Source organism: Pituophis catenifer, unplaced genomic scaffold, assembly GCF_029215685.1.
Source record: "Pituophis catenifer annectens isolate HBS135680 unplaced genomic scaffold, rPitCat1.0.hap2 SCAF_3, whole genome shotgun sequence".
NCBI classification, from domain to species: Eukaryota; Metazoa; Chordata; class Lepidosauria; order Squamata; family Colubridae; genus Pituophis; species Pituophis catenifer.
In genome coordinates this window covers 29,836,178-29,862,238 of record NW_027256883.1, presented here as the reverse complement: position 1 = coordinate 29,862,238, position 26,061 = coordinate 29,836,178, and the positions used below count along the sequence as shown (strand labels likewise).

At 37.0% G+C, this 26,061-nt stretch overlaps 1 protein-coding gene across 1 annotated transcript; it reads left to right on the top strand.

Annotated features, from left to right (window-relative positions):
* Positions 1-291: 291 nt before the first annotated feature.
* On the top strand, positions 292-19,172 carry LRRC69 (leucine rich repeat containing 69). The gene is made up of 8 exons (XM_070942133.1): positions 292-474; positions 2,231-2,357; positions 3,256-3,328; positions 5,547-5,742; positions 7,706-7,777; positions 8,234-8,335; positions 12,503-12,682; positions 19,059-19,172. Exons 1-8 carry the CDS (start codon positions 292-294, stop codon positions 19,170-19,172), a joined length of 1,047 nt encoding a protein of 348 aa, XP_070798234.1.
* The last annotated feature ends 6,889 nt before the right edge of the window (positions 19,173-26,061 follow it).

Sequence of the window (26,061 nt, the reverse complement as noted above, 5' to 3'; positions counted from 1 at the left end):
GCAGCTAAATTCATACATCCTACGTTTCTATTCCCACGGGGTGTGTTCCCCACTCCCCCACACTTCGTAGAGCGCATTTTTTTTTATTAAAAAAATGACTATTCGTCATGAATGAACACTGATGAATGATTGTGACAGATGAACGCCGAGCTATATAACAATCGCCACAGTTCTGTCCCCGCCCATAGAACGAGCTGAGGCTTCGGCGTTTCCACAACAACGGGAGGAAAGAACTTTTTAAAGTTCTACCGTTTCCACAGCGACGTGGTCGGGCTGGAGGACAGTCCGCAGATGGCGGAAGGGAAGCTGCTTCGCGTGCTGCGGGGCGGCTCCGGGACTCGCTCTCTCTCTCTGGCACGTCGGGGGCTGCAGCACCCGCCCCGGGGCTTGGCCAACTTGAGCAACCTGGAGCGCCTCAGCCTGCGAGACAACCAACTGTTCAGTCTCTCTCACGAAATGGAGGCTCTGAGCCGGGTGAGGGTGGGTGGGTCGGTCGAGGGCGAGATCCTGGCTTGGAACTGCATTTGTGGAGCAGGGTTACTCACTTACCCTGCTTGTAAGCTTTGTTATCCAGAATGCTGGTTTAAGAGGTCTGTGACTGGTCCAGCCAGGCTCTTCTTGCATAGCTACGGAATGATCTCCTGCAGCAATCACCATTCTTCCATACTAGAGAATCTCTGATATTTGCAAGGAAAGAACAGGGGTGAAAAACATTCATGCCGTTCTTGGAATTTTTGTAAAAAACAATATGTATTAATTATTACACTGAATTGCTGTTGTAACAAAATTGTTTCATAATTTCGATCTCGGTAATCTCAGCTGTAATCAAGGTACTGCTGAATTTTGAATGGATACTTTTTTCAATCCAGAACAGTTTTGTAAGCCACGCTGTTGGAAATCTTCATTGAAAAAAAAATTAGTATAGTTTGTAATATTTTTTTTTCCAAATAAGAAAATTAGTTTCCTTGTGTAGTGGTTTCTTAAAGCGGGAGAATGTGACTGTGGCGAAGGCAGGAATAGTTATCCTCTGACATGGAATGAAGAAGCATTTTAAAATGAGTGTTTCTCCTTTTGAAAAAAAAAAACAGATATGATTTTAGCACTTTTGAGCATCATCTTTGGAACAATTGAGAACTACGGAGTACTGTTTTAACCATTTTGCTGTACAGCATTTTGTGTGTGTGTGATAAAATGTTACTTTGTGAGCGAATAAATATGCTGTAATTGTAATAGTGTAAACCCATGGCAGAATCAACATTTGACCATTGTTAAAGTTTCAGTTTAAACATCTCCTCTAAATAAAGGCTACTTACGGGGATTGCAAAAATCTAAATATCATCTGAAACTGGAGAAGCTTCTTGTATGAGAAGCAAAACGTTTTCACAGAAAAAACTAAGAAAGTCTAGTTGCCGTTTGGAAAAAGCACTTTTGGGACAACAATGACCTGAATGGTTGAGATTCTCCACAGCCATTCAGCAAAGTCATATTACTGTAGCTTAAGATAGATACCTTCATCCATTGCATGTATGACTCTTTTGTTATCATGGTTTGCAATTCATACCTTATAGATCACTATGTTGTGTGAGCCAGCTAATTTATTAACAAACTTGGATTTAGGGCAACATGTCAACCCTGCAATATTACTTTATATAAAATTTCATTGTACCAAACATAAAAGCGGTGCTTAACTATACTTAAGTCATGAAAACCAGGTGGGAAACTTTGGGCTAGTCACTCTTTTTCAGCCTAACCCACCTCACAGGGTTCTTGTGGGGAAAATAGTAGGATAATGTTTGCCATTTTGAGTTATTTGTAAAAATAATAAAGGTGAGATACAAATAAAAAAAATAAATACTGTATTCATCCATACTTTGAGTTCCTGAATGAAAAACAGGGTATTTCTTTAATAAAATTATAAGTAGTATTCAAAGGAATTTGCATGCCATTCTATTCTATACAAAATCTTTTTTTCTGATAATTCCATGCCACTTGGTTATCCTGCTATAATTAATGTAGGATTTTGCTTGTAGCCCATTTCTCAATTTCAAGCTAACTGACAATAATGCCCAATTTTGTTTTAAGAGAATTTCTGTTGTATACTTGAATCATGGGATAGTTTCAGCTCTTAACATGATAGTTCAAAATTAGGTAGTACTAATGTACATGACTGTCTTTTTTCAACCTTAGAGGAGAACTGATTAACACTATTTAATCAAATATCTGATTGTAGTTGAAGGTACTAAATTTGGGAAATAATAATTTTGAGGAAGTTCCAGAGCAATTGAAATATCTCATATCTCTGCAAAAGCTTTATTTGTTTGGAAACAAGATCACCAAAATGTCACCTTTAATATTTGGTAAGAGCATATCATGTGTTCAAAGTCAGATATTCTATATATAGCCACATATGTGCTATACTATTTACTCAGCAACAAATCTCTGCTATATGATGAAATCTCTCCCCTCATCCCATTGTACTGAAATAACTTTTAATTTACACGTCCATTCTAGTGCATTATAATAACATCTGTTGTATAAGTTAGCATATGAAGGAAATGAATAGTTTTAACAGAGAGATACTTTATTATCAATGTTTAACTGATGCAATCTCAGAAAAAAAAATCCATAATGAGAAAAGAGAAATGCATTTTCTAAAATAATATCTACTTTGGGAGATTTTAAAGAATCTTTTATGAGAGAAAGAAAAAAAACTACAAAGTCATCATCCCAAAAAATCCAGTCCAAATTCATTCTTCATGTCTATGCTTGTTGAAAAGGATTCTGGTTTTTTTTTTTCCAAAAAAAATGTTTATTATGTTCTTATTAACAGTTGTTACTTGTAAACTGCTTTATCTGTCTATCACTGGGGACTCCATCCTCTAAGCATTCTTTGTTGCCAGTTGTTCACCTTCAGATGAAACTGGTCCTAACAAAGCTAATGCAGAGATGCAGAAACAGAAACAGTTAAACAGAGGTTTCGTGTGATCCTTGAAAACCCCAAATGCAGCCCTCAGAATTCTGCAAATGCTCTTACAAAATAGAATTTTTTTTAGTAGAAATAAAGGTCAAAAAAATAAATGCATAGCGAAATGGTACTTACACCAAATTATTTAATTAAATGTACTCTTGGTTACTTAAAAATAGCATTATGACCAAAGGGGATATATAAATAAAATGGAACATTAGGAGAATAGGCGTAATATAGGACTTTGTATCTCTGCAAAAGCTTTATTTGAAGGCCATGTTTGTTTATAGATGAATTGAAGAATTTAGAACTTCTCAATCTGAACAAGAACCAACTAAATTATCTTCCTCCAGAGATTTGCAGGTAAATTTGATAAATATCAGGATGAGGTTTTGCCTGAATTGGCTGTAATGGATAAGTTAGTTTTAATAACTCGTCACTATTTTTGTGAGCAGTAGCAAGCAGCATTTGAATGATGAAAGCAGTGTTGCAATGTGATGTTGCAAGCTCCACCCCTTTTGTTGCTATGCTTCTATGTGTGTGAGACATCCTAAGCAGTGGTGGGTTTCAAACATTTTTACTACCAGTTCTGTGGGCGTGGCATGGTGGGCATGGCAGGGAAAGGATACTATAAAATCTTCATTCCCACCCCATTCCAGGGGAAGGTTACTGCAAAATCCCCATTTCCTTCCAATCAGCTGTGACTTGGGAGGCAGAGGATAGGGGCGGGGCCAGTCAGAATTTTTACTACCGGTTCTCCGAACTACTCAAAATTTCCACTACCGGTTCTCCAGAACTGGTCAGAACCTGCTGAAACCCACCTCTGATTCTAAGGCAGGTACAACAGGGCTTATGGGATGATCTCTCTTGCTCTTTATAACAGTCTGACCCTCATTGCTGCCACCTATGGATGCCACTGTGTTGAGATAAGTCCATATCTTTCTCATACTATTTCACCATAACAATGTATTTTGCAATCTTTGCTTAATTTTCAAATATAATTTAATCCAGACTGTTTGACTGTAGTAGGCACACTTGATTTGTAGGAGCTTTCTTTTATTGAATAACAGTACTAAACATATATAGCTATAATCTTGCTGTAATTCCTATTAACATTTTGAAGACTGGACTGTATGTGTGTGTGTGTGTGGTTGAGGGGAATATATGTTTATTTTACAAGAAAAGCTATTAACAAAGAATATAAATACTTTTCCTAAGACAATAGGAAGGACACAAACTCTTAGATTAGCATTAAAGGAGAGCCATATTACAAGAGACAGTGCAATGTAATGGCTAAAGTGTTGGGTTTAGAATAGGAAGATCCAAGTTTGGATCTTCTAAACAACCTGGAACAGTCATACAATCTGAGTGAATGATTTTGGATCAGTCATTCTCTCTTAGCTCAGCTTGTCTCAAAAGGTGGTTGTGGGGGGAATATAGGTCCCTTTGTTTTTGAATGAAATGTGAGATAAGTTTATATTTGATGTTACGTTTAACAATAGAATATAGTAAATTATTTACGTCCAGAGTTTCAGATGGTAGCTGAAAAAAGATATTTATACATCATTCCATTTATCTACAGTAGATCAGTGCTTCTCAACCTTGCAACTTTATGACTCTATGCTGGCTGGGGATTTCTAGAAGTTGAAGTCAACACAACTCAAAGTTGCCAAGATTGAGAAACACTGATCCAGATCACTTTTCTGTTGCTTAAATACTGTAAACCAAGGTGAGGCCATAATATATTATAATCTTTATAAACTCTTTTATAAAATTTGCCAAATTTTAATTCCATGGGAGCCATGTGTTGCACATTTGGACACATTCTGTAAGTTAGCCTATATGATATACTTTGGTTGAAAAAAGATTGCCCTATGATGCATTGTTTCATCCAGTTAAATGTTACAGGAACAAGAGTTTTAGTAGCTGTTAGACAACCCATAACATTTGGGTTATCATTTCAGAGATATTTCCTTACCATATTCCTCAATGCCTTCAACAATAGCAGAACTTCTGATGTCCTGCCTTCTCTGGAAAAATTGGGAAACATTCAAAGATGTATCTGCCTTGAAAATAGCCCATGTTGCTGTATAGAACAGTCATGAGCATAGATATAGGAAATGTTTTATGACATTTTGTACTCTGTCATAAAGTGTTTTATGACCATTTTATATCATAAAAGATTTTATAAAATTTGTCAAATTTCAATTCTATACAAGTCTTGAGTCCTAGATTTTGGACCCATTCTGTAAGTGAGCCCATTTGAGATACCTTGGTTCAAAAATTGTGGGTCTATGATGTAACATTTTGTCTAGTTATAGGTTACAGGAACAAAACAAGTAGTATATAGATAGGTTGTTCAATAGTGGTAAATTGAATATCAATTCCCATAATATCCAGCCAAGGTGGTGCAGTTGAATTATTGGAGTTGATATCTGCTGAAGGCTAAAAAGGCTGATTTGAGAATATGCTATAAGTAGTTTCATTAAAATTGATTTATATGCAAACATTAGAGGCCATCATTTACAAACAGTTGTTAAATATTTAAAAGCAAATATCCTCAAATACTTTCTTCCAATAGGCTTGAAAATCTTGAATGTGTGAGTTTAGAGAATAACAAATTGGAAAAGATTCCCAAGGAATTTTGTTACCTTCAGAATTTGCATGAACTTCACTTATCCCACAATTTCATCACCTCATTACCTGAAGACATCCAACATCTGAAAAAACTCAAGATCTTGATTTTGTCAAGAAATAAAATAGAATCGCTCCCTGATGTGAGTAGCTATGCTTGGAAAACAATGTACTATATTGTGAACATTAAAAAAGCCATGCCTTTAGGAATTGGATAGGGAAATGAAACAGGCCTTCAGACGCTCAATTGAAAGAGCCAATGATGATGGAGCTTGGAGACTCTTCTTCAGCAACATTTGGAGGGGCGAAGTTTTTCACTCAACTACAAGGTGATCTTTTGTCTATTCTTGTAGTTAACTCGTCTTAAAAGTTGCAATAATCAGTTCTGTTATTTGGTATGTAAATATGCAGCAGGTAGACCCTAAACCAGGAGTCCCCAGTAGCAGTCCATGGACCAGCACCGAGCTGCAGCATGACAGAATCTGGGCCGTGAAAACAAGCGAAAGCCCATCCGCGGGATGCAGGCAGCATGCGAAACCACGTCCCCTCCAGTCCATGGAAAAACCTCTCTCCATGGAACTGGTCCCTGATGCCCAGAAGGTTGGGGATATTGCCCTAAAGTTTAGGGAAATAACAGTCAAAGGTTTTATTTATGCAAAGCAGTGGTGGGTTGCTCCTGGTTATATCCGGTTCTATCGAACCGGTAGTAAAAGTGGCGGGAGACTACGCCCACCCACCCGGACATCATAATTGATGATCTGCACATGCGCAGAAACTTCTGTGCATGCGCATGCACGCTCCCGTTGTGAACCGGTAGTAAAGGTAAGTAGAACACACCCCTGATGCAAAGTACAGGTAGTCCTTGATTTATGTACACAATTAGGATTAGAATTTCCATTGTTAAGTAAAGCGGTTATTAACTGAGTGGTGCCCAATTTTACAACTTTTTCGCTGTGTTTCTTAAGCAAATCACTGCAGTTAAGTGAAACCTGTGGTGTTTAGCATATTCAGCTTCTTTCATTGACTTTGCTTGTTGGAACCTGATTGGGAAGGTGTTGAATGGAGATCACATGATTCTGGGATGCTGCAACAGTTGTAAATACATTCCAATTCCAAAGCACCTGACTTTTGATCATGTGACTGAGAGGATGCTGTGATCCGAAGAGGTTGTAAAAAAATGCTTTTAAAAGGTAAAAGAAAGGCTCTGACGTTTGTGCAGCTCAGCTGTGATCGTCAGAGCCTTTTTTTTTTTTACTTTTAAAAGCAAAAAAGCAAAACCACCTGCGCATGTGCAGAGGGTACAAAACACATTACTTCCTGGTTAAAACCAAGAAGTAACGACAACCGGGCGGGTGGGCAGAGCCTCGCGCCGCGATTGCTACCGGTTCTCCGAACCACCCGCCACAATCGCTACCGGATCGGGCGATCCGGTCTGAACCGGGAGCATTTCACCCCTGCCCTCCCCTCTGTTGAGTGAGGGCTATTCAATTTTGACATAGATGGCCTCATGGGTGATAGAACAATCCTCAGCCCAGACCAGATATGACATCATCTATTTCCAGTTTATAACACAGTCCTTTCAACAGTTCCATGAAGGCTCCACACCCATTTGCACTACTGAGGTGACCCTCCAGGTGGCCTCAGCGACTCTCTAAAACAGGGGTGTCAAACTCACATTGTCACCGGGTGTCAGCATGGCCAGTGCATGATGCAACTGGCCCATGAGCCATGAGTTTGACACCCCTGCACCCCTAGACAATGACTGGACCAAATAATGATACTGTACAGCAAAAGAACTAAATTTAATATAATTTAGGTTACATTTAAACATAATTAAATTGTATATAATTAATAATTATATACTCTCCATGTAATTATTCTCCATGTTATTCTTCAATCTTTAATGATAATTGTTCCTTCTTTCACATTAAAATTAAAATTTGATGATTACTTCTGGGGATACTCTAGAAATACATTCCAGGAATTCAGTAACTTTATGCACATTCACTTGGGAACACTGCAGAACATCAAAGTATGTCTACTTAGGTTTGCGCTGAAGGGCACTTATTTTAATATTATTAATTCATATTTATCATTTTTAATTAGGGAATCTGCAAGCTGGAGAGTCTTAAGATTCTTGATGTTGCAGGAAATAATATTCAGATTTTTCCCATAGCAGTAAGTATGATTGTTAATCAATCTCTTTGGTGGAAACCTCTCCAACCAGTCTTCTATTGAAGTCTAATGGTTGGCCTAGAAAATACTCAAGTATAATGCATTTCCAACAGTGCCATATAAATATATCAAGGACCCTTACTTGACTTTTGATATTATACTTTTGTAATTGTGTTTATGCTGTTATTGCATTTGAGTCTCACCAATTTGTTTTTGTACATGAATTTTACCATTTTGTTGTTGTAGAAACACACAGTTGCTTAGTAAAGTTTAATAAGTTTACACAAAATCACTGATGGTAAAGAATTTCAGATAAAATCAGCCTGATCAAAGGCTTGCTAAAACAAATTGAAAATTGTCAGGGGGCAAAACCAAACTATAGGCCTAAGATGTATAGCAAATAAATGATGTTAATGGGAAAACACTAATATTTAAAATGTTATTTTATTATTTAAACAGATGGGATACCTTCAGCTTGAAGAACTTTACTGTGAAGATAATCCATTGCTTCAGAAAAAACCAGTTAGTGCCATACAAGAAGAGGACATTCTCACTCTTAAGGTTATTAATACAGAAGTACATGTTCAAGAAACTATTGTTTTAGCATCAATGGTGAAATCCATTTTTTTTTACTACCGGTTCTGTGGGCGTGGCTTGTTGGGCGTGGTGTTGCTTGGTGGACATGGTTTGGTGGGCGTGGCAGGGGAAGGATACTGTAAAATCTCCATTCCCACCCCACTCCAGGAGAAGGATACTGCAAAATCTCTATTCCCACCCCACTCTGGGGCCAGCCAGAGGTGGTATTTGCCAGTTCTCCGAATTACTTGATATATCTGCTACCAGTTCTCCAAACTGCTCAAAATTTCCGCTACCGGTTCTTTAGAACCTGTCAGAACCTGCTGGATTTCACCCCTGTTTAGCATGATGTTTTCCCTAGATTTCAAATTTATATTTTGGCATTCAAACAATTTCAGATAACTATTTAGTAGCCTGTAGTAGTATATGTTGAAAGTTATTGTTAATTATATGAGTACTGTATATTAATTTTCAAGTTAAATGGATTGAAATGATTTAGCATAGTACTAAAATCCTTAATTATATGAGTTTGAGATGATTAAAACATCAATTAAAACAGTGGTTGGGTTGAAGTGTAGTCCTAAATTATCCTTTGTTTTAAACATGGGCCAGTGAACAATTGGTTTCATGTAACACCAAACCATATAAATAATGATTTATGAAATAAACTAGATGGGTTCACACTAAAATAAAAGAAGACATCTTATAACTCAGTAAAATATATGAATAAGCCAATAATTCAGAAGGAAGGAGCATTTTTGCTATACACCAGTGGTGAAATCCAAATTTTTTTATTACCGGTTCTGTGGGCGTGGCTTGGTGGGTGTGGTGTGGCTTGATGGGCATGGCAGGGGAAGGATACTGCAAAATCTCCATTCCTACCCCACTCTGGGGCCAGCCAGAAGTGGTATTTGCTGGTTCTCTGTACTGCTCAAAATTTCCACTACCGGTTCTCCAGAACCTGTCAGAACCTGCTGGATTTCACCCCTGCTATACACTATACACTATTTATTAAATGTAAATGCTATCCTCTCAGGAGGAAGAAAACTTTTAAGGAATGGGTGGTAAGGTAAAGTTAAAGATTTCCCCACACATATGTGCTAGTAGTTTTCAGCTTTAGGGGCGGTGCTCATCTCCCTTTCAAATCCAAAGAACCAGTGCTGTCCGAAGACGTCTTCATGGTCATGTGGCCGGCATGATTAAATGCCAAAAGCGCACAGAGTGCTGTTAACTTCCCACCAAAGTGGTCCCTGTTTTTCTACTTGCATTTTTTACGTGCTTTCGAACTGCTAGGTTGGCAGAAGCTGGGACAAGTAATAGGAGCTCACCTGATTGACAAGGTCAGCGTGTTAGCCATTGAGCCACCGTGTCCCTAGAGGACCTTTTATCAGGCTCAGCTGATAAATTGGGTGGTTATTTTTTTGAGGGAACGACTATATTTGAGTCAGTCTTGATCCTGGCAACTGCCTGAACAAGTCTCTTGGCAAGATTTCATAAATAGTTTGACTTTGCCTTCCTCCTAGAGCTAAGAGAGAATGACAGGCCCAAGGTCACCCCACTGGCTTTGTGCCTAAGGCAAGACTAGAACTCACGGTATCCTGTTTTCTACCCTGGTACCTTAACCACTATACCAAATGGGCTCCTATTAAATCAAGTGTGCATTCCTTTAAAAAAAGCCTGGAAATTGTTCAGAATGCAGCAGCATGAGTGCTGAGTGGTGTCCCTCAAAGGCCCCACACAATCCATGTATTGAAACAGCCTTATTGGATATGGGTTGCCTTCCACCCTCAATTCAAAGTATTCCCACTGGTGCGTAAAACATTACATGGCTTAAAGTCCAGCCATCTACAGATTTACCTACGTATTCTAAGAGCTGTGATGGCGCAGTGTTTAGAATGCAGTATTGCAAGCTAATTCTGCTGACTGCCAACTGCCAGCAGTTCAGAAGTTTGAATCTCACAGGTTCAAAGTTGACTCAGCCTTCCATTCTTTCAAGGTCAGTAAAATGAGGACTCAAATTGTTGGGGCCAATATGCTGACTCTGTAAACTGCTTAGAGAGGGTTGTAAAGCACTGTGAAGTGGTATATAAGTCAAAGTGCTATTGCTATTCCCACATAGTCTGCTCCACGCTTTTAGATATCAATGGAGCCAGTGGTGGGATTCAATTTTTTTAACAATTGGTTCTGTGGGTGTGGTTTATTTGGGTGTGTGTGGCTTGGTGGTCATGTGACTGGGTGGGCGTGGCTAGATGGTCATGTGACCGGTTGGGCATGGCTATGTTTCTGGGGACTACTCAGAGGGCTGAAAAAAGTGATTTCTGACTGGTCCTCACACTTTTGACCGATCCTTGTATTTGCGATCGTCCTCACATTTATGCCTGCTGCAGCATTCTTAACAACCATGTCACTCATTTCATAACTGCGGTGCTTCTCTTCACCGCTGTGACAAGACGTAAAATATGAGGACAGTCGTAAGTGTGAGGACCGGTCAAAAGTGCAAGGACCAGTCAGAAATCATTTTTTTCAGCCCTCTGGCTAGTCCCTATGTGCATAGGGATTTGCACTTATGACCGTCCTCACATTTATGCCCGTTTCAGCATTCTTAACCGTGTCACTCATTTCACAACTGCGGTGCTTCATGTGACCAGGTGAGTGTGGCCAACTCGACATCACTTCTTTGCCCTAATGACAGTTTGCTGCAATGGTCGTAAGTGTGAAAAACTTTTTTCAGTGCCATTGTAACTTTGAATGGTCACTAAATGAACTGTTGTAAATCAAGGATTACCTGTACAAAAATACAAAAAGCTTCTTTGCTTGCAAAAAGCTGCCTTAAATACCAAACATTAGATTAGAAAATAGAAATACCTGCAAGCTAGAGTTACAAATCAGGCAGGGTGCCAGAGCACCTTTAGTAATTGATAGTTAAAATGCAATGATAACTATCAGCAGCCAACTCTTGCTCATAAAGTGAAACCCTTTAGCAGAGAGGTCATTTAAGCTTTCCAGAATGAAGCAAAGGAGCAAACACAGTAGCTGTTGCTTGTTAAACCAATTACCAGAACAAATAGACACAGGAACTAGCCAGATTTCTGAAGCTGCTTCTTTTCAGGATTAGAGATTAACATTTTTTCTTCCAAACAAAGGGAATAGGGAAAATTATCCCATCAATAAACACAGGATTACACATCACCAATCACAAAATTAAACTTCACCAAAAACTAGTTTTAGACCAAAAGTCAGAAAGGGTATCTATACTCTTTTGAAGTTTGAATGTCAATCTTTCTAGCTAGCCAAGAAGCCTTGCTGAATGTCACTCATCTTATTTCCTTGTCATTAAAATCTTTCCGCCAGCTCTGATTCGTTATTCAATTATTTCTTCAAAGTGCTGATCATTGCATATCGACTGGAAGAACTCCAACAGGGGAGTATTTCCTCCCAACAGCAGTTTACAAAGCTTAAAATAACCCTTCCCCTTTAAGAAAATCAAGCAAAGGAAAAAAAACCCTCCGGAGACAGTAAGTCTAGGTGTACGCCTAGAATGTAATAAGGGTTAAAGGAGAGGCAGTTTCTGTAAGCAGGGCAATAAAGATTAGGCTAGAAACAACACCAGAATGTTGTAATTCCTTACAGAATTAACCCTGTAAAGTGGAAAAAAACAAAAGGAGATTTCTTCTAACAACCAGTTCTCCAAACTGCTTAGAAAGTTAACAACCGGTTCTAGCGAACCAGTGTGAACTGGTAAAATCCCACCCCTGATTGGAGCACATTCTGCAGATTTCAGCACAGATGCATTTAACATTAGTAGTTACTTTTTTCTTTCCCTTGGCAGGGACCATGCTAAGAAACAAATTGCTGCTGGAAAAAATTACAATCTATCTCCTTATTAAGTTTGAAGGGGGTTACAAGCATTCATACTGATGCAGAATTTTTGATGTTTTAGTATGAAGTCTCTACTGGTTTTCAATTTTTTTTTGTCTTACTTCTTAATTATGTTCTAATAATGGTTTTTGTTGTATTTTTCCTCAGCTGCACTGTGCAGTTAAAAAGACAGGGGCATATAATTTTTCTAAATTAAAACTTCAAGTGACATATTTAAATTTCTATTACAATTCTTGTCAATAATATTTACTATTTTGTCTTTTAAATCCACAGGAAATAACAGCAAGGTTTATTTTTACTGAGCTGGAAAACGAAAACCCTCTTTTATGCAGAGCAGTAAAACAAAACCCACAAGCACAGAATTTGCTTTCCCAGAGACAAGAATGTGCACATTGTGGACACAGCTTTCTGAGTATGTGGCTAGAATGTGTGCGCTTCATAGATATAAAACAGGTAAGTTACTTTGATACTATAGCAATAGCACTTAGACTTATATACCACTTCACAGTGCTTTACAGCCCACTATAAGCAGTTTATAGAGTCAGCATATTGCCCCCAACAATTTGGGTCCTCATTTTACCCACCTCGGAAGGATGCAAGGCTGAGTCAACCTTGAGCCTGGTGAGATTCGAACTGCCAAATTGCAGGCAGCCGGCGGTCAGCAGAAATAGCCTGCAGCAGGGGTGAAATTCAACAGGTTCTGGAGAAGCGGTAGCGGAAATTTTGAGTAGTTTGGAGAACTGGCAAATACCACCTCTGGCTGGCCCCAGAGTGGGGTGGGAATGCAGATTTTGCAGAATCCTTCTCCTGGAGTAGGGTGGGAATGAAGATTTCGCAGAATCCTCCTCCTGGAGTGGGGTGGGAATGGAAATTTTACAATATTCTTCCCCTGCCACGCCCGCCAAGCCACGCCCGCCAAGCCACATCATGCCTACCAAGCCACGCCCATAGAACCGATAATAAAAAAAATTGAATTCCACCACTGGCCTGCAGTACTGCACTCTAACCACTGCACCACCAAGGCTCTTCACTATACATTTTTAAAGATGGATTCACTGCAATTTTGAGACTTTAACTAGATTTTATTGCTGCATGCTTTTCTTATGCAGTTCTAAATGCTTAGTTTATCTTCTGCATTCATTGATAATAATAATTGGCTTCCAAACATAAGCAGAATCCTGACAAATTAAGGGAAGACTCCATATGGTTGCTAACTAATTTTCTATCAATGGCCAACCAGATCTTATTTATACTCCTATAAATTTTGCTCTTTTTGATTATTCTGTGCTTTTTAAAAATCGATTTATTCAGTTAGGAGTGCAAAATAGGAATAGTATCTCAAAGGTAAGCTCCACTGACCTCATACACACTCTCAGGTAAGTATGAATGCAGCTATAATTTCTTAATTTGGACCTTATATTGTTTTTCATTATCACACTCTCCAGAGTAGCAATTTATCGATACAGCATACAGGTAGTCCTTGACTTACAACAGTTCATTTAGTGACCCTTCAAAGTAACAACAGGATTGAAAAAAGTAACTTAAGACTGTTTTTCACACTTATAACCATTGCAGCATCCCTATGTTCATGGGGACCAAAATTTGGATGCTTGGCAACTGGTTCATATTTATGACTGTTGTAGTATCCTGGGGTCATGTGATCACCTTCTGTGTCCTTTTGACAAGAAAAGTCAATGGGGAAGTCAGAGTCACTTAACAGCCGTGTTACTAACTTAACCGTTTCAGTGATTCACTTAACAGCTGTGGCAAGAAAAGTGTAAAATGGGGCAAAACTCACTATAGGTCGAGGCTACTTATAGTCTTGTTTTAGGTTACACTGAGATAATGGTTTCCTTGAGATTACTGTTCAACTGTGTTTCTCAACCTTGACAACTTTAAAATGTGTGAACTCATACCGGCTGAGGAATTCCGTGAGTTGAAGTCCACACATCTTAAAGTTGCTGAGGTTTAAAAAACATTAATGTATGCCAAAGATCACTGGTAATGTTTACAAATGTGAATCAGAAGACTGATATTGAACCCTTATATAACCTTGATGCAGTGGTGGTGTTTCAAATCATTTGACAACCGGTTCTCTGCCCTAATGATTTCTTCCAACAACCAGTTTGCCAAACTGCTCAGAAAGTTAACAACCGGTTCTCCCGAAGTGGTGTGAACTGGCTGAATCCCACCACTGCCTTGATGCCTTCACAGTTCGGTCAATTCAGAATATGTTTATTAAAATAGAAGATGGATACAATGCTTTATGAGTAACACAATCAATTTTGAAATAACCCGTCAGCATATATAGCAACAGTGGTACCATCGTTCTTTTTTCCATAGAATGAAGAGCAATAGCGTAGAGGTTTGGTCAAAGATGAAGGCAAAGATTAAAAGCTAGGAAAGCAGCAGTTGGCTTAACATACACAGTGCAAAAACAATACAACTGCAAAACGAGCAAAACATAATGGTTTAAAGATTTTCTCATTTTTTAAAAGTACAACTATAAATAAAGTAGAGGAACATTTAGGTGGCATAACTCCATTAAATATCCTGTCATTAGGAATGCAGGGGTATGTCTAAAATTAAGAATAGGGCTCTTAAAATACAGTTTAACATCTGGAATAAGACCCATAGATGCTTTTTCAGGAGGCAACGAGACTTTCTTGTTTTTTTTCTTTTGAAGATGTTTCGCTTCTCATCCAAGAAGCTTCTTCAGCTCTGACAGGATAGGGGGAGTGGAAGGATTTATATTCCTTGCAGACAGCTGGTCATTTGCATCCTTTTAGAGGGTCATTGAAGCACTTGGGGATTTATCTGTGTCCTCAGGGTCACCTGAGTAATGCTCCTGGTTTCTGTAGTCTGCAATTTTTCTCTGGAAATCCATTCCAGAAAACCATGACCTGGACGACTGAGAATCTCTACTGATTTGGAATAAGAGTACAGAAAAACCATTCCTTCATTCACATTCTAATATTGCTATCTCAGCACCCAAGAATGAAGATGATGACAGTACCAGTAATTGCACTGTTCTACAAATAGAGGGGCAAAATTTAACATGCTACAAAGCTGATCATATGATAGAGAATGTTCAGCATCAAACAGAATATTTACTGACATTTCATAGAAATTAATGTATTATTTCTGCATAAATAATAAAGCACCTTAGTAGCTGCACCAAATATAGGATAAACTTTGGAAAGCAATACAAATTAGGCAATATGGTATTTTCCCCCCTCCCAGGAGAATATAAAGGGAGTGAATGCAAATGTAGAAAAGGGAACCTGAAAAGAGAAAAACTATGTTTGGAAAATAAAGGAAAAATTGGGTTTAACATTAAAGTATGCTTCAAAATCTGATTGACCAGAATCTAAAACAGGGAAATAATATTATTTTTATTTTATTTGTTAAATTGATATCATTTTCTCTAGAAGCTTAAGCCTGCTTATGTGGGTAGTTGCCTTAATTTTATCATTAAGTCCATTTCTTTATTCATGGTTATTCTGATTAGTTTTGCAGTTGTAAAAACTCTACAGGGAATAAATTATACATATGCTTGCCTGAGGGCGTTCATCTCCATAGAAAATCTGTAATATAATCAAAAACTGCTTTTGAAAGACAATGTTGTTTAAAGTTTTGGACCTGGGGAAGTCTATTTAGGAAAATTAATGTAATTGTGTACAGTAATAGCACAAGGTTCAGTTATACGTTCAGTTGAAAGCAGTTTAACAAGCATAAATTAAATTTATATTGTAATTGATTATATGACCAATTTCATGGCTGGACCATGTCTGTAACACTGGGAACGAGCAGAAAAGAAAATTCTGGGAGAAAATCAGGGAATAACTTTCTTTGACTGGGACACTGAACTTTATACATAATTATAACAAGAAATAAGATTTACAGTAAAAAATGTTTTATAAAAATAAACAAACAGTGCTTATATTTTTGGGCTTATCCCCATGGAATTTAAACATGGGTATTACAAAATGGAGGTTGAATTCAGCGACCCGAAGTGAAAATACATCAGTGCGTTTGTGAACTTTTGTATAAGAACAAGCAGAACATTACTGTTTAATTTCAGAGATTACATTCTTGCATAAGAAATAATGAATAGGAGCAGTACCACCCATATAATGTATACATTTTAGTAGGGGTTTAAAGTCTTACACAACAACTTCTATAAACAAAGTCTTGGACTAAGTTGAAAACTGACGTCATGTAAACAAAATATTTTTTTGTTTTGTAAATTATCTATTTTCTCTCAGTTACAGATATTCAGTATCCATTTACCAAATGCACATTTCTTATGAGAAGCAGCCCAATTACTCTGGCTAAGTTCCCAAGAACACATGGGATTCTTTAAAAAAAACCTTCCATGCCATTTTGCAAGGTATATTTGAGTGTCTTTTCCATATGGGAGAGTTGCTTGTGAAACACAACAAACAATTCCCTCAGGCAAGCACTTAATTTCTTTTGACCCAACCAATATTTATTTAATATCTCAGTTCTCATTTTGCAGAGTTGGCATTTTGTGTGAATAAAGTGGAAAGCACACAATGGCATTTTGAAGGATTTTTCATTTCTAAAAATATAACTCATTTTCATATTTAACACTGTAAATATAAAATCCTGAATTTTACTGGTTTCTTACTGGTTTCAAGTTAATGGGGGGGGAAACAATGGTATTATTTTTCATATAAATCATCTGTAGAATAGAATGATAACTAAAAGTTTGGACATAGATGTGAGAAAAACAGATTTAATCTCCATTAGGCTTCAAAGCTTATTGACTTTGGCCTTCTATGGTTGTCAAAAGGACAAAATACTTCTTTGGGTTGTTGTGGGAAAGCTGAGGAAAAATATAGTAAATCAAAACAGGTACTGGTTTTAGTATGTATGTGATTATACTAACCACGGGAAACTATTATTATAATAATTTGCAGCATTACTCAGCATAAGGAAGAAATGTATTTTTATTTGATTGGATTGTATATTTACTCTTAATATAGAAGAAGTGGACATCCATTTACAGAAATTCAAGATAGAGCTAGGTATTGTTGTCATACATCATTCCAGCCTACTCAGTTCTTTGCCCCAAACTGCTCCTCCTTTTCATCCTATTGATTATCTGAATTAAACCAGTTATGGGTTATAAACTGCTTGTCCTACAATTTAGATTAGAACAACACTCAGAAATGTCCATGCTATCTTCATGGTATGTTGTGATTTGTTGATAATCCTCATGCATTTAAATGGTGGCTAAAAAGAGAGCAGTATTTATTTGCTCCTTTCCCTAAGCAACAAAATTTATACAGTTGTGGGACTGAATTTTCAGCAGCTCATGATCTACTGACTCCAGGAAGGCAGTAGAGTATAGATATGTAGAGGGTTAAAGATTGTGTCTCTGTGTATATCACTCTGCCTTCTCTTTGTCTATCAGATTCTTAATCTGAGGTCACATGAGTTTTAGTAGATGCTAGATAACCCATGATGTCGTGAGTCATCATTTCAGAAATATTTTTTTACCAGATTTGTCAATGCCTTAAACAATGGCAGCAACAATAGCTGGTCTCCAAATAGTATCCCAGACAGTGGCCCTTTTCAAATAATAGTTTATTTAAACATAACCCAAATAATGTTTTGAAAATAATGGTTTGAAAATCAGCTTCAAACTTTGTTCTTTCAATTTCAGACTCAAAAGCTGTTCTCTTAATCTTTGGAGTTTTTTTCAAATGGTGTTGATTCAGAATGACAAAAACATATTTTGGTGTTCTATCTTTTGATTCTTGTATCTATGTGAGCTTCATAAAAACCATTCAGTACTTCTCCACGCCTAGTTCATGTGTTGGTCAAGGAACACAGCCATTGGCAAACATATCAGGACCAAGCAGTCCTGTTGTGTAGCCCAAGACAACACACTACATATCTTGTCCAAGAAAGGACACGACACAAAAACAACATCTCTATGCTTTGTTGTCCTTTTAAAGTGGAGATTTAATCTCTAATCGAGACAAAAGATAGCAAAACCTGAAACATGAATGGATGAATGGATGGAACTAACATGGATAGTACCCATACGCATGTGCTATGGTACTTCACAATAGAATCTGACATCCCTTTGGAGGAACTGTAAAAGGAAGAAGATTCTGGAGGCTTACCCTGAACAAATCTGACTTTATTTCTTAACACCACCTCAACAGAATATGAAATATTGATTTCTAGGTTTAGATTCTGATCTTCTACTATGTTTCCATGAAAATAAGACCCTGTTTTATATTTTTTTGAACCCTGAAATAAGCGCTTGGCCTTATTGCCATATGTTCAAAAGCCCGATTGGGCTTATTATCAGGGGATGTCTTATTTTGGGAGAAACAAGGTAACTGCTACTTTTTAAATGCCATTCAGTAAATTTGTTTTCTCTGACTCTTGTTGACCCATTTTCAGTGGTGGGATTCAAGTAATTTAACAACCGATTCTCTGCCCTAATGATTTCTTCCAACAACCAGTTTGCCAAACTGCTCAGAAAGTTAAGAACCAGTTGTCCTGAAATGGTGCGCACAGGCTGAATCCCACCACTGCCCATTTTCCTTGCCTAATTATATTAGACTAGATTGTTCTTTACATATTCAGAATCCCTGGCAACTTCAGAAAACTCCTTGACTGCAGATATGATTTATATCATTTATCAGAAAATGTGAAGTTTGGAAGTGTTTATATTATGAGAGGGATTAAAGGGGATTTTTTTTTGTAGTAAATTATAATTTACAAAAAAAGAAATGCAAAATTCTGTAACCTAAATGTCACATTTTCTTCTCTTTATTTTTAGAAGCGAATGAAAACAAGCAAAAACTTGCAGCTTTTACCTGTGAGGTCACTACTATGTTCATACAACTGTTTTTACCAGCGTGATCATGAACTCTTTGGAATCTCTGTATTGTAGAGCACACAGTGAAACAGTGCCTCAATCAACTTGCAGCTATCATAGTTTTCCAAAGACCTTTAAAACCTGAAGCCAGTATTTATTGCTACATCAGTATTTAATTAAAAATTAATAGTTTTTTTTGGAAGCGTAATTTCAGAGAAGTGATGGCTGATAATGTGTTTTGGCAAACTAGACTCCATCTCTGAGAGTAGATTTAGTTGGGCAAGCAGCATTATTTAACTTTCAGGTAAAGTTTTATAATGTAAGCTAACTGATCTTTGTTATATTATTTCTCTTGGCTTCTATCCACGCAAACTAATGTGAAATTCTGTGTTTCTCTCTCTGAAAATCTAGGTCAGCATTTAATGATGCAAAAGACTCTTTTAACATATGTGGGGTGATTGACTTTTACTTTAAATCCTTCTTTTCTAGATGTTTATAACTTGGCTATAACATTTGGCATGTAGAACTTTCAATACTTGCAGAAAACAGGTTGGAGGATTTTAAAGAGAAATGGCATGTATAAGGGATTTCTTCACTCTTAGGTGCATTGATTACAAAAATCTATGTGTATCATGACAAATTTTGGGGGAAAAAAATTTGTAAGGAAGCAGGAAGTTAAAGATATTTGCCTGTTTGCTTGCTTTTCCAATTATTATATGAAGGGTTTTAAAATTCTTATGAATGTTTCTATATTGTAAGTCTTCCAAATTTTTAACTAGCATGCTCATCTCATGTCACTAATTATAGTCTCACAGAATACCAAGCTTACCTTAAATATAAACATTTACAGTTTACATATAGAGGTCATGCAGAAAGGATAAGTAGAAACACGTGATTGCCTTAAGTGTGGACATTTTCCATTTAGCACAATAACTTTATTGAAAAATTATGCAGCAATACAGACTTTTTTTTAAAAAAAATAAAATTGTATTCAGCATTTATATTAGGAAAGAGATAATCGTACAAAATTATAGATATCTGTAGAATGCATTGAATGATTTTTCCACTTCCCCAAACTTACAAAAACAATCGGCTGATCCCTACCTACTGTAAGAACAGATTTAATAGATTTAACAGATTAACAGAGTTGGAAGGGACCTTGCAGGTAATCGAGTCCAACCCCCTGCCCAAGCAGGAGACCCTATATCTGCCTCTACCTAGGATCGAATTCACAACCTTCGACTTACAACCACAATGGAGCCTGGAATTTCAGTTATAAATTGTTGGGGTCATAAGTCGAGACACCATGTGACTAGACTCGATTTTATGACTATTTTTACAACAGTTGTAAAGTGAGTCACTGTGGTTGTTAAGCAAATCACATGGTGGTTAAACTAATCCATTCTTCTGAATGGACATTTTTGATTGGAATTCAGAAAAAAATGTCAAAAACATCTCTCAAGCAAATTTAAAGTTACCATTCAGATAATCCAGCTAACAGATAACTGCAATGTAATAATTTGGAAATAATTCCAAAACTCCTTCTGAATAGTTTGGATTCTCTCTCTTCTACAAAAACAGACATCTGCACTTACACACTCCTTGCTTAGGGTTAGGGTTAGTTGCAGCTGTACAAACTGTTTTGTGGCCTTAGGAATTAAAACAATCTAATAGCTGCTGTATCCTTAAACACAAAGTCAAGCCGACTGGATGTTAGTGACAATTTCTGCAAAAGTTTTATTTTTCCATGATAATTTCTACTCAATCAATCAATAAAAGTAAAAGAATTCCTATTGAAAACTCATACAATAGTATTGCATTTATTTTTTAAACATTTGGTTATTAGATTTGTTATATTTTAAACTACACCTTCAGAACAGCAAATTACGCAAAAGAACCACTGCAAAACTCAAGCAACCATAAATCAATGCAAAAACTTCTCCCAAGTTGTTTTCAGCCTACTGCAAAGGTATGGATTAAAATCACAGAGCTGTTATTCTATTTTGTAACTGAAAGTGGTATCATGAATCACCATGGTTTCTCAGCAAGGTCAAATAAGTGCACATTCACCATTATTGTTGCTTTGCCAACTATTTTAAGACATTCCAAAACATGGGGGCTCAGTGTTTCAAACCCCATTGCAAAACAGATTTTGGTCTTGTTGCAATATTTTCAGGATCAGACTCAATAATGATAATAAGAGTTAGAGGTTTAAATATATTTCTCTTTAATTATAACAGGCATTCTATATTCACTGAATATTCACAGATAGAAGCAAGGAAAATGGTGAAGGTGGCTCCTTATATATACAAGGGGTGGAGCCAAGAATGGGAGTGGTGAATTATGAATACATTAAGAACCAAAGAATAAGTTAACCCCCGATGTCCCATATATACATTATTTACACATTAGGGAATAAGGCATTTACATCTCACAAATCCCCCTCTAAATGCCGGTTCGCTATACAACACCAATTACATTCAGATTCAGGACAATATAAGACATATAATTTTGATGTTAAATATTTGTGCTGTTTAGAAGGTAAAGGCTTCGTCAATATGTCAGCTAATTGTTCAGAGGTATCACAATGCACTGCTTTGATAAATCCATCTTGAGACAATTGTCTCACATGCTTAAATTTTATATCTATATGCCTGGACCTTTGTCCAATGGCATCGGATCTGGATATTTCAATGGCTGCTTTATTATCTTCATGCATAACAAAAGGCAAAGCAGGTTTTTTCCAAACATCTGAAATCAAATCATTAAACCATACAAGGTTATTTGCAGCTTTGGACAAACAAACATATTCCGCTTCTGTGGTCGAAGTGGCTACCAGTTCTTGTTTACCAGTGTACCAGTAAACTGGACAGTCATTTAATAGAAAAATATAACCAGAAGTGCTCTTTCTGCATGATATATCTCCAGCCCAATCCGCATCTGCGTAACATGTAAGTTTTGGTTCTTTACCATTACTAGGTTCTAATACTAAGCAAAAGTCTAATGTACTTTTCAGATATCTTAGAATTCTTTTGACTGCTTCCCAATGATACATTGTTGGTTTGCTAACATATCTTGACAATAAGTTGAGTGGTAATGCAATATCTGGCCTGGTCCAATTAGATATATAAAGAAGTGAACCTATGACTGATCTATAAAATGTATTATCCTTGAATTCAGGGGAAGATTCATCAGTGTTTCTAAGGAAATCAGTTTGCATAGGAGTGTCACAGGGTTTGGCATTGTTTAAATTGCATTTGTTCAGAAGTTCAATGATTTTATCTTTCTGAGTAAGTTTGAATCCCCTTCTAGTTTTGTTAATTTGTACACCAAGGTATTTGTTTACCTTACCTAGAGATTTCAACGAGAAATGTTCGTTTAGCTTATTTACAAAGGTTTCTCTTCTCTCCTTGTGTTTTCCTATATATAAAATATCATCTACATAAATTAATACAAATTCAATATGATCATCACTCTTTTTTACAAAGAAACAGTTATCAGCAGTGGTAGCGTTGAAATCCATGGTCTTAAGTACTTTTACCAAGCAATCGTACCATCTTTTGCCAGATTGCTTTAATCCGTATAGACTCTTGTTCAATAGCCAAATTTCATTCTTATTAGTGTATTGACTGTGTGGTGCTCTTACATATATTTCCTTATCTAGTTTTGCGTGTAAATACGCAGTCTGTATGTCATATTGAAATACATCAAGATTGAGTGCAGATGCCACTACTAGAGCTGTTTTAACACTCTCTGTTCTCACTGTGGGGGAGTATGTGTCAGTGTAGTCCTCCGGATATTTTTGTGCATAACCTTGTGCAACCAATCTAGCTTTGTATAGAGTATTGCCTCCTTCTAGATTCTTAATTTTATAAATCCACCTGGTACCTATAATCGTTTTATCTTTAGGTGCAATCGCAGGTGTAAACACATTTAATCCTTGCAAACTTTCCATCTCTTTTTTCATAGCTAGTTCCCATTTTTCCTTTTCTTCACGAGGGAGTTTTAATACTTCCTCATATGTATTAGGTGTCATTTGTTCACCATCCATATGCATTATGTAATCTCTGTATTTATTTGGTACTTGATTTCTATTGTTTCTAATAGCTCTTTCGGGTTTGCTATGGTTATCATGCAAATATCTTGCTTCCTTTTTTGTTAATGTGTCTGTCTTTATTTTGTGTTGACTATTTGTCCAAGTTTTGGTTTTGTTTTTATTTTTGTTGATATTTTGATTTTCTATTGTCCCTTCCTCACAAGGTTTTGTATCTTTGCATTTATTTGGAAATATTTCATTAAGATGTAATTTAGACCAATTGGCCTGTTCATGGAACACAGCTGTTCTGGAGACTATAAATTTGTTATTATTATCAATGAATCTGTACCCTTTGGTGCCAGTTTCATATCCCATAAATCTTAATCTTCTGGATACGTTTTCTCCCTTTCTTCTCAACTGCTTAGGTATGTGTACGTCTGCAGTGACTCCAAATATGTGCATGTGTGCTAATTTGGGTTTCCTATTATACATCACCTCATATGGTGTTTTATTCACAATGCTGGACCAGGTTCTATTTTGAGTGTAATTTGAATAATGTAAGGCCTCTGACCAAAATTGTTTGCCTAAACCAGCATCCTCTAATGTGCACCTAATCATGGTTTGTAGTGTGGAATTCTTTCTCTCTGCAATCCCGTTTTGGAACGCAGAAAATGGACTAGACGTGAAATGTAGCATTCCTCTATCCTTTAACCATTGGGAGAATTCTTTAGACATGAATTCACATCCCCTATCTGTCATAATTTGTTTTATTCTGATATTATGTTGTGTTTCTATGCGTTTGTAGAATTCCTTAAATTTCTGAAAGGTTTCATCCTTGTGTTTTAATGTGTAAACAAAACCATAGCGACTGTAATCGTCTACTATTGTTAGGAAGTAACGTTTTCTATAAGTGATTGATGGAGTTAATGGACCAACTAGGTCCATATGTACTAAGTCAAAAATTTTGTTAGTTGATCTGTTGGATTTTTTTGGTCTGGGACTAGTTTTTAGTTTAGTGGATTTACATACTGAGCATTCCAAATAATTTTCACAATTTTTTATTTTGACACCTTCTGCGTGTTCAGTCATTTTTTGTACTACAGGAAAACTTGCATGTCCTAACTTCCTATGCAAGATGTGAGCACACTCATCATGAATTGGTTTACCTATTCTTGGTTTCTTCTCATTGTGTGTATTTGCGTGATCATGAGATATTTTACATTCATCATTGTCACTGTTACTAACATTTTCATCATCTGCCTCAATACAATCTTCCATATTTGAATCAATGTTATGTAACCATCTTTCTTTTGTTATTAGATAGGGTAGGCCTCCTTTAATCATCACAGTGCCTACATTTGTTTTGTCCTTCTCTAAAGTTGCTTTCCCCTTTGAGAAAACTATATTGATGTCAGAATCTCTGCTTAGTTTTATGGCACTTAGTATGTTATGAGGTATTTCTGGAATTAACAATACCCCCTCTATTTTTCCTAGGCCAGGCAAGGTCACATTTCCTCTGCCTAATACTTGAACCTTTTCTTGATTAGCTACCTTTATTACAAATTTATCTTCTGTAAATGAAGACAATATATTTTTGTTATTAGTGGTGTGGTTGGTTGCCCCAGAATCAATAAGCCAATTATTGTTCTCATTTTGTTGTGTTTTAGTGCTGTCTTGTTTATTTAGTCCATTCAGTGAACCAGATTTTCTCTCTTTTGAATTTTCTCTACCCCCTCTACTATCTCTGTAATTTGGTGGGCTTCTATATTTATGTCTATCTGTGGAAGACTGTCTATAATTGTATTTGCTCCTATACTCTGACCTATGTCTCTCCTTTGAGATTTTGGGACAGTCTCTTCTATTGTGTTCCCTGGACCCACAATTATGGCATTTAAAAGCTTCATTGTATTTTTCCTGGAAAGCTACCTTCCTAAAAGATTTGTGTTCTGTGTGATTGCTGTAACGATTTTTTCTTGAATTGTCTTCTGCTATCAATTTGTTAGATAGACTTTCTATGGATAAATATCCTAGATTGATGGTGTCTAAGTGTGACATAAAACTATCCCATGATGAATCAAGTGAATTGATAATAACACTTTTCATTGTTTGGTCTGAAATCACTTCCCCCCTCAAATGCAGCTCAGCTCTTATTTTGTTTAGAGATATCAAATGCTCACTTATGGAAACCCCTGGTTTTACTCTGGAAGAAAAGAAATCCTTAGACATTCTTGTAGTGGTAGCTACACTATCGCTGTGAAACAGATTAAACATGCATTGAATTATTTCTGAAACAGTTAGGTTTGGTTTGATGCTATGATACATTGCAGGAGACACGCTAGATATTATTAAGAAAAATGCTCTATGATGTAAACAATCTATTTTTAAAGTCCAAGGTCTTCTTGGAGGACTAGTGATAAAGAATAGTAAATTTTCTTTCATAAAGACAACCTGAAGCTGTTGATACCATTCTTGCAAATTAATGCCATCAACTCTAAGTTTTGGGAAGTCACTGGGTAAGTTTCCCACATTATTTTGTCCATTACTTACAACCTGAGGTAGTCCGTGGTCTCGCAAGTGCAGGAAATTGCAAAACGGCATGGGGATGCTCGCAACGAGTCTGCGCGGTTCTCTGGCCAGTTCAAGTCTTTCCGGACCGTCTACGTAGTTTCGCACATGCGCGTTGCTCATTTCTTCTTTGGCGTCGTCGTGGAAGGTTCTCTCCATTGCAGCTCGCTCGCTCCGCTCCTCTTCAGACGAGTCGGTTTCTGGCTCGGTTTTAGGAGTTTTGATGGCGGCGACTGCTCTTTTCTTTCTTTTGTGTGCGTTGGTACTTGATCCGGTCTGCGGTGTAGGGCGGAATCGACATGGCTCTCTGGGCTCGGGCGTCGTCGCTCTCGAAGTCAGGATGGGAGCGTGCAGGTCTTGAGG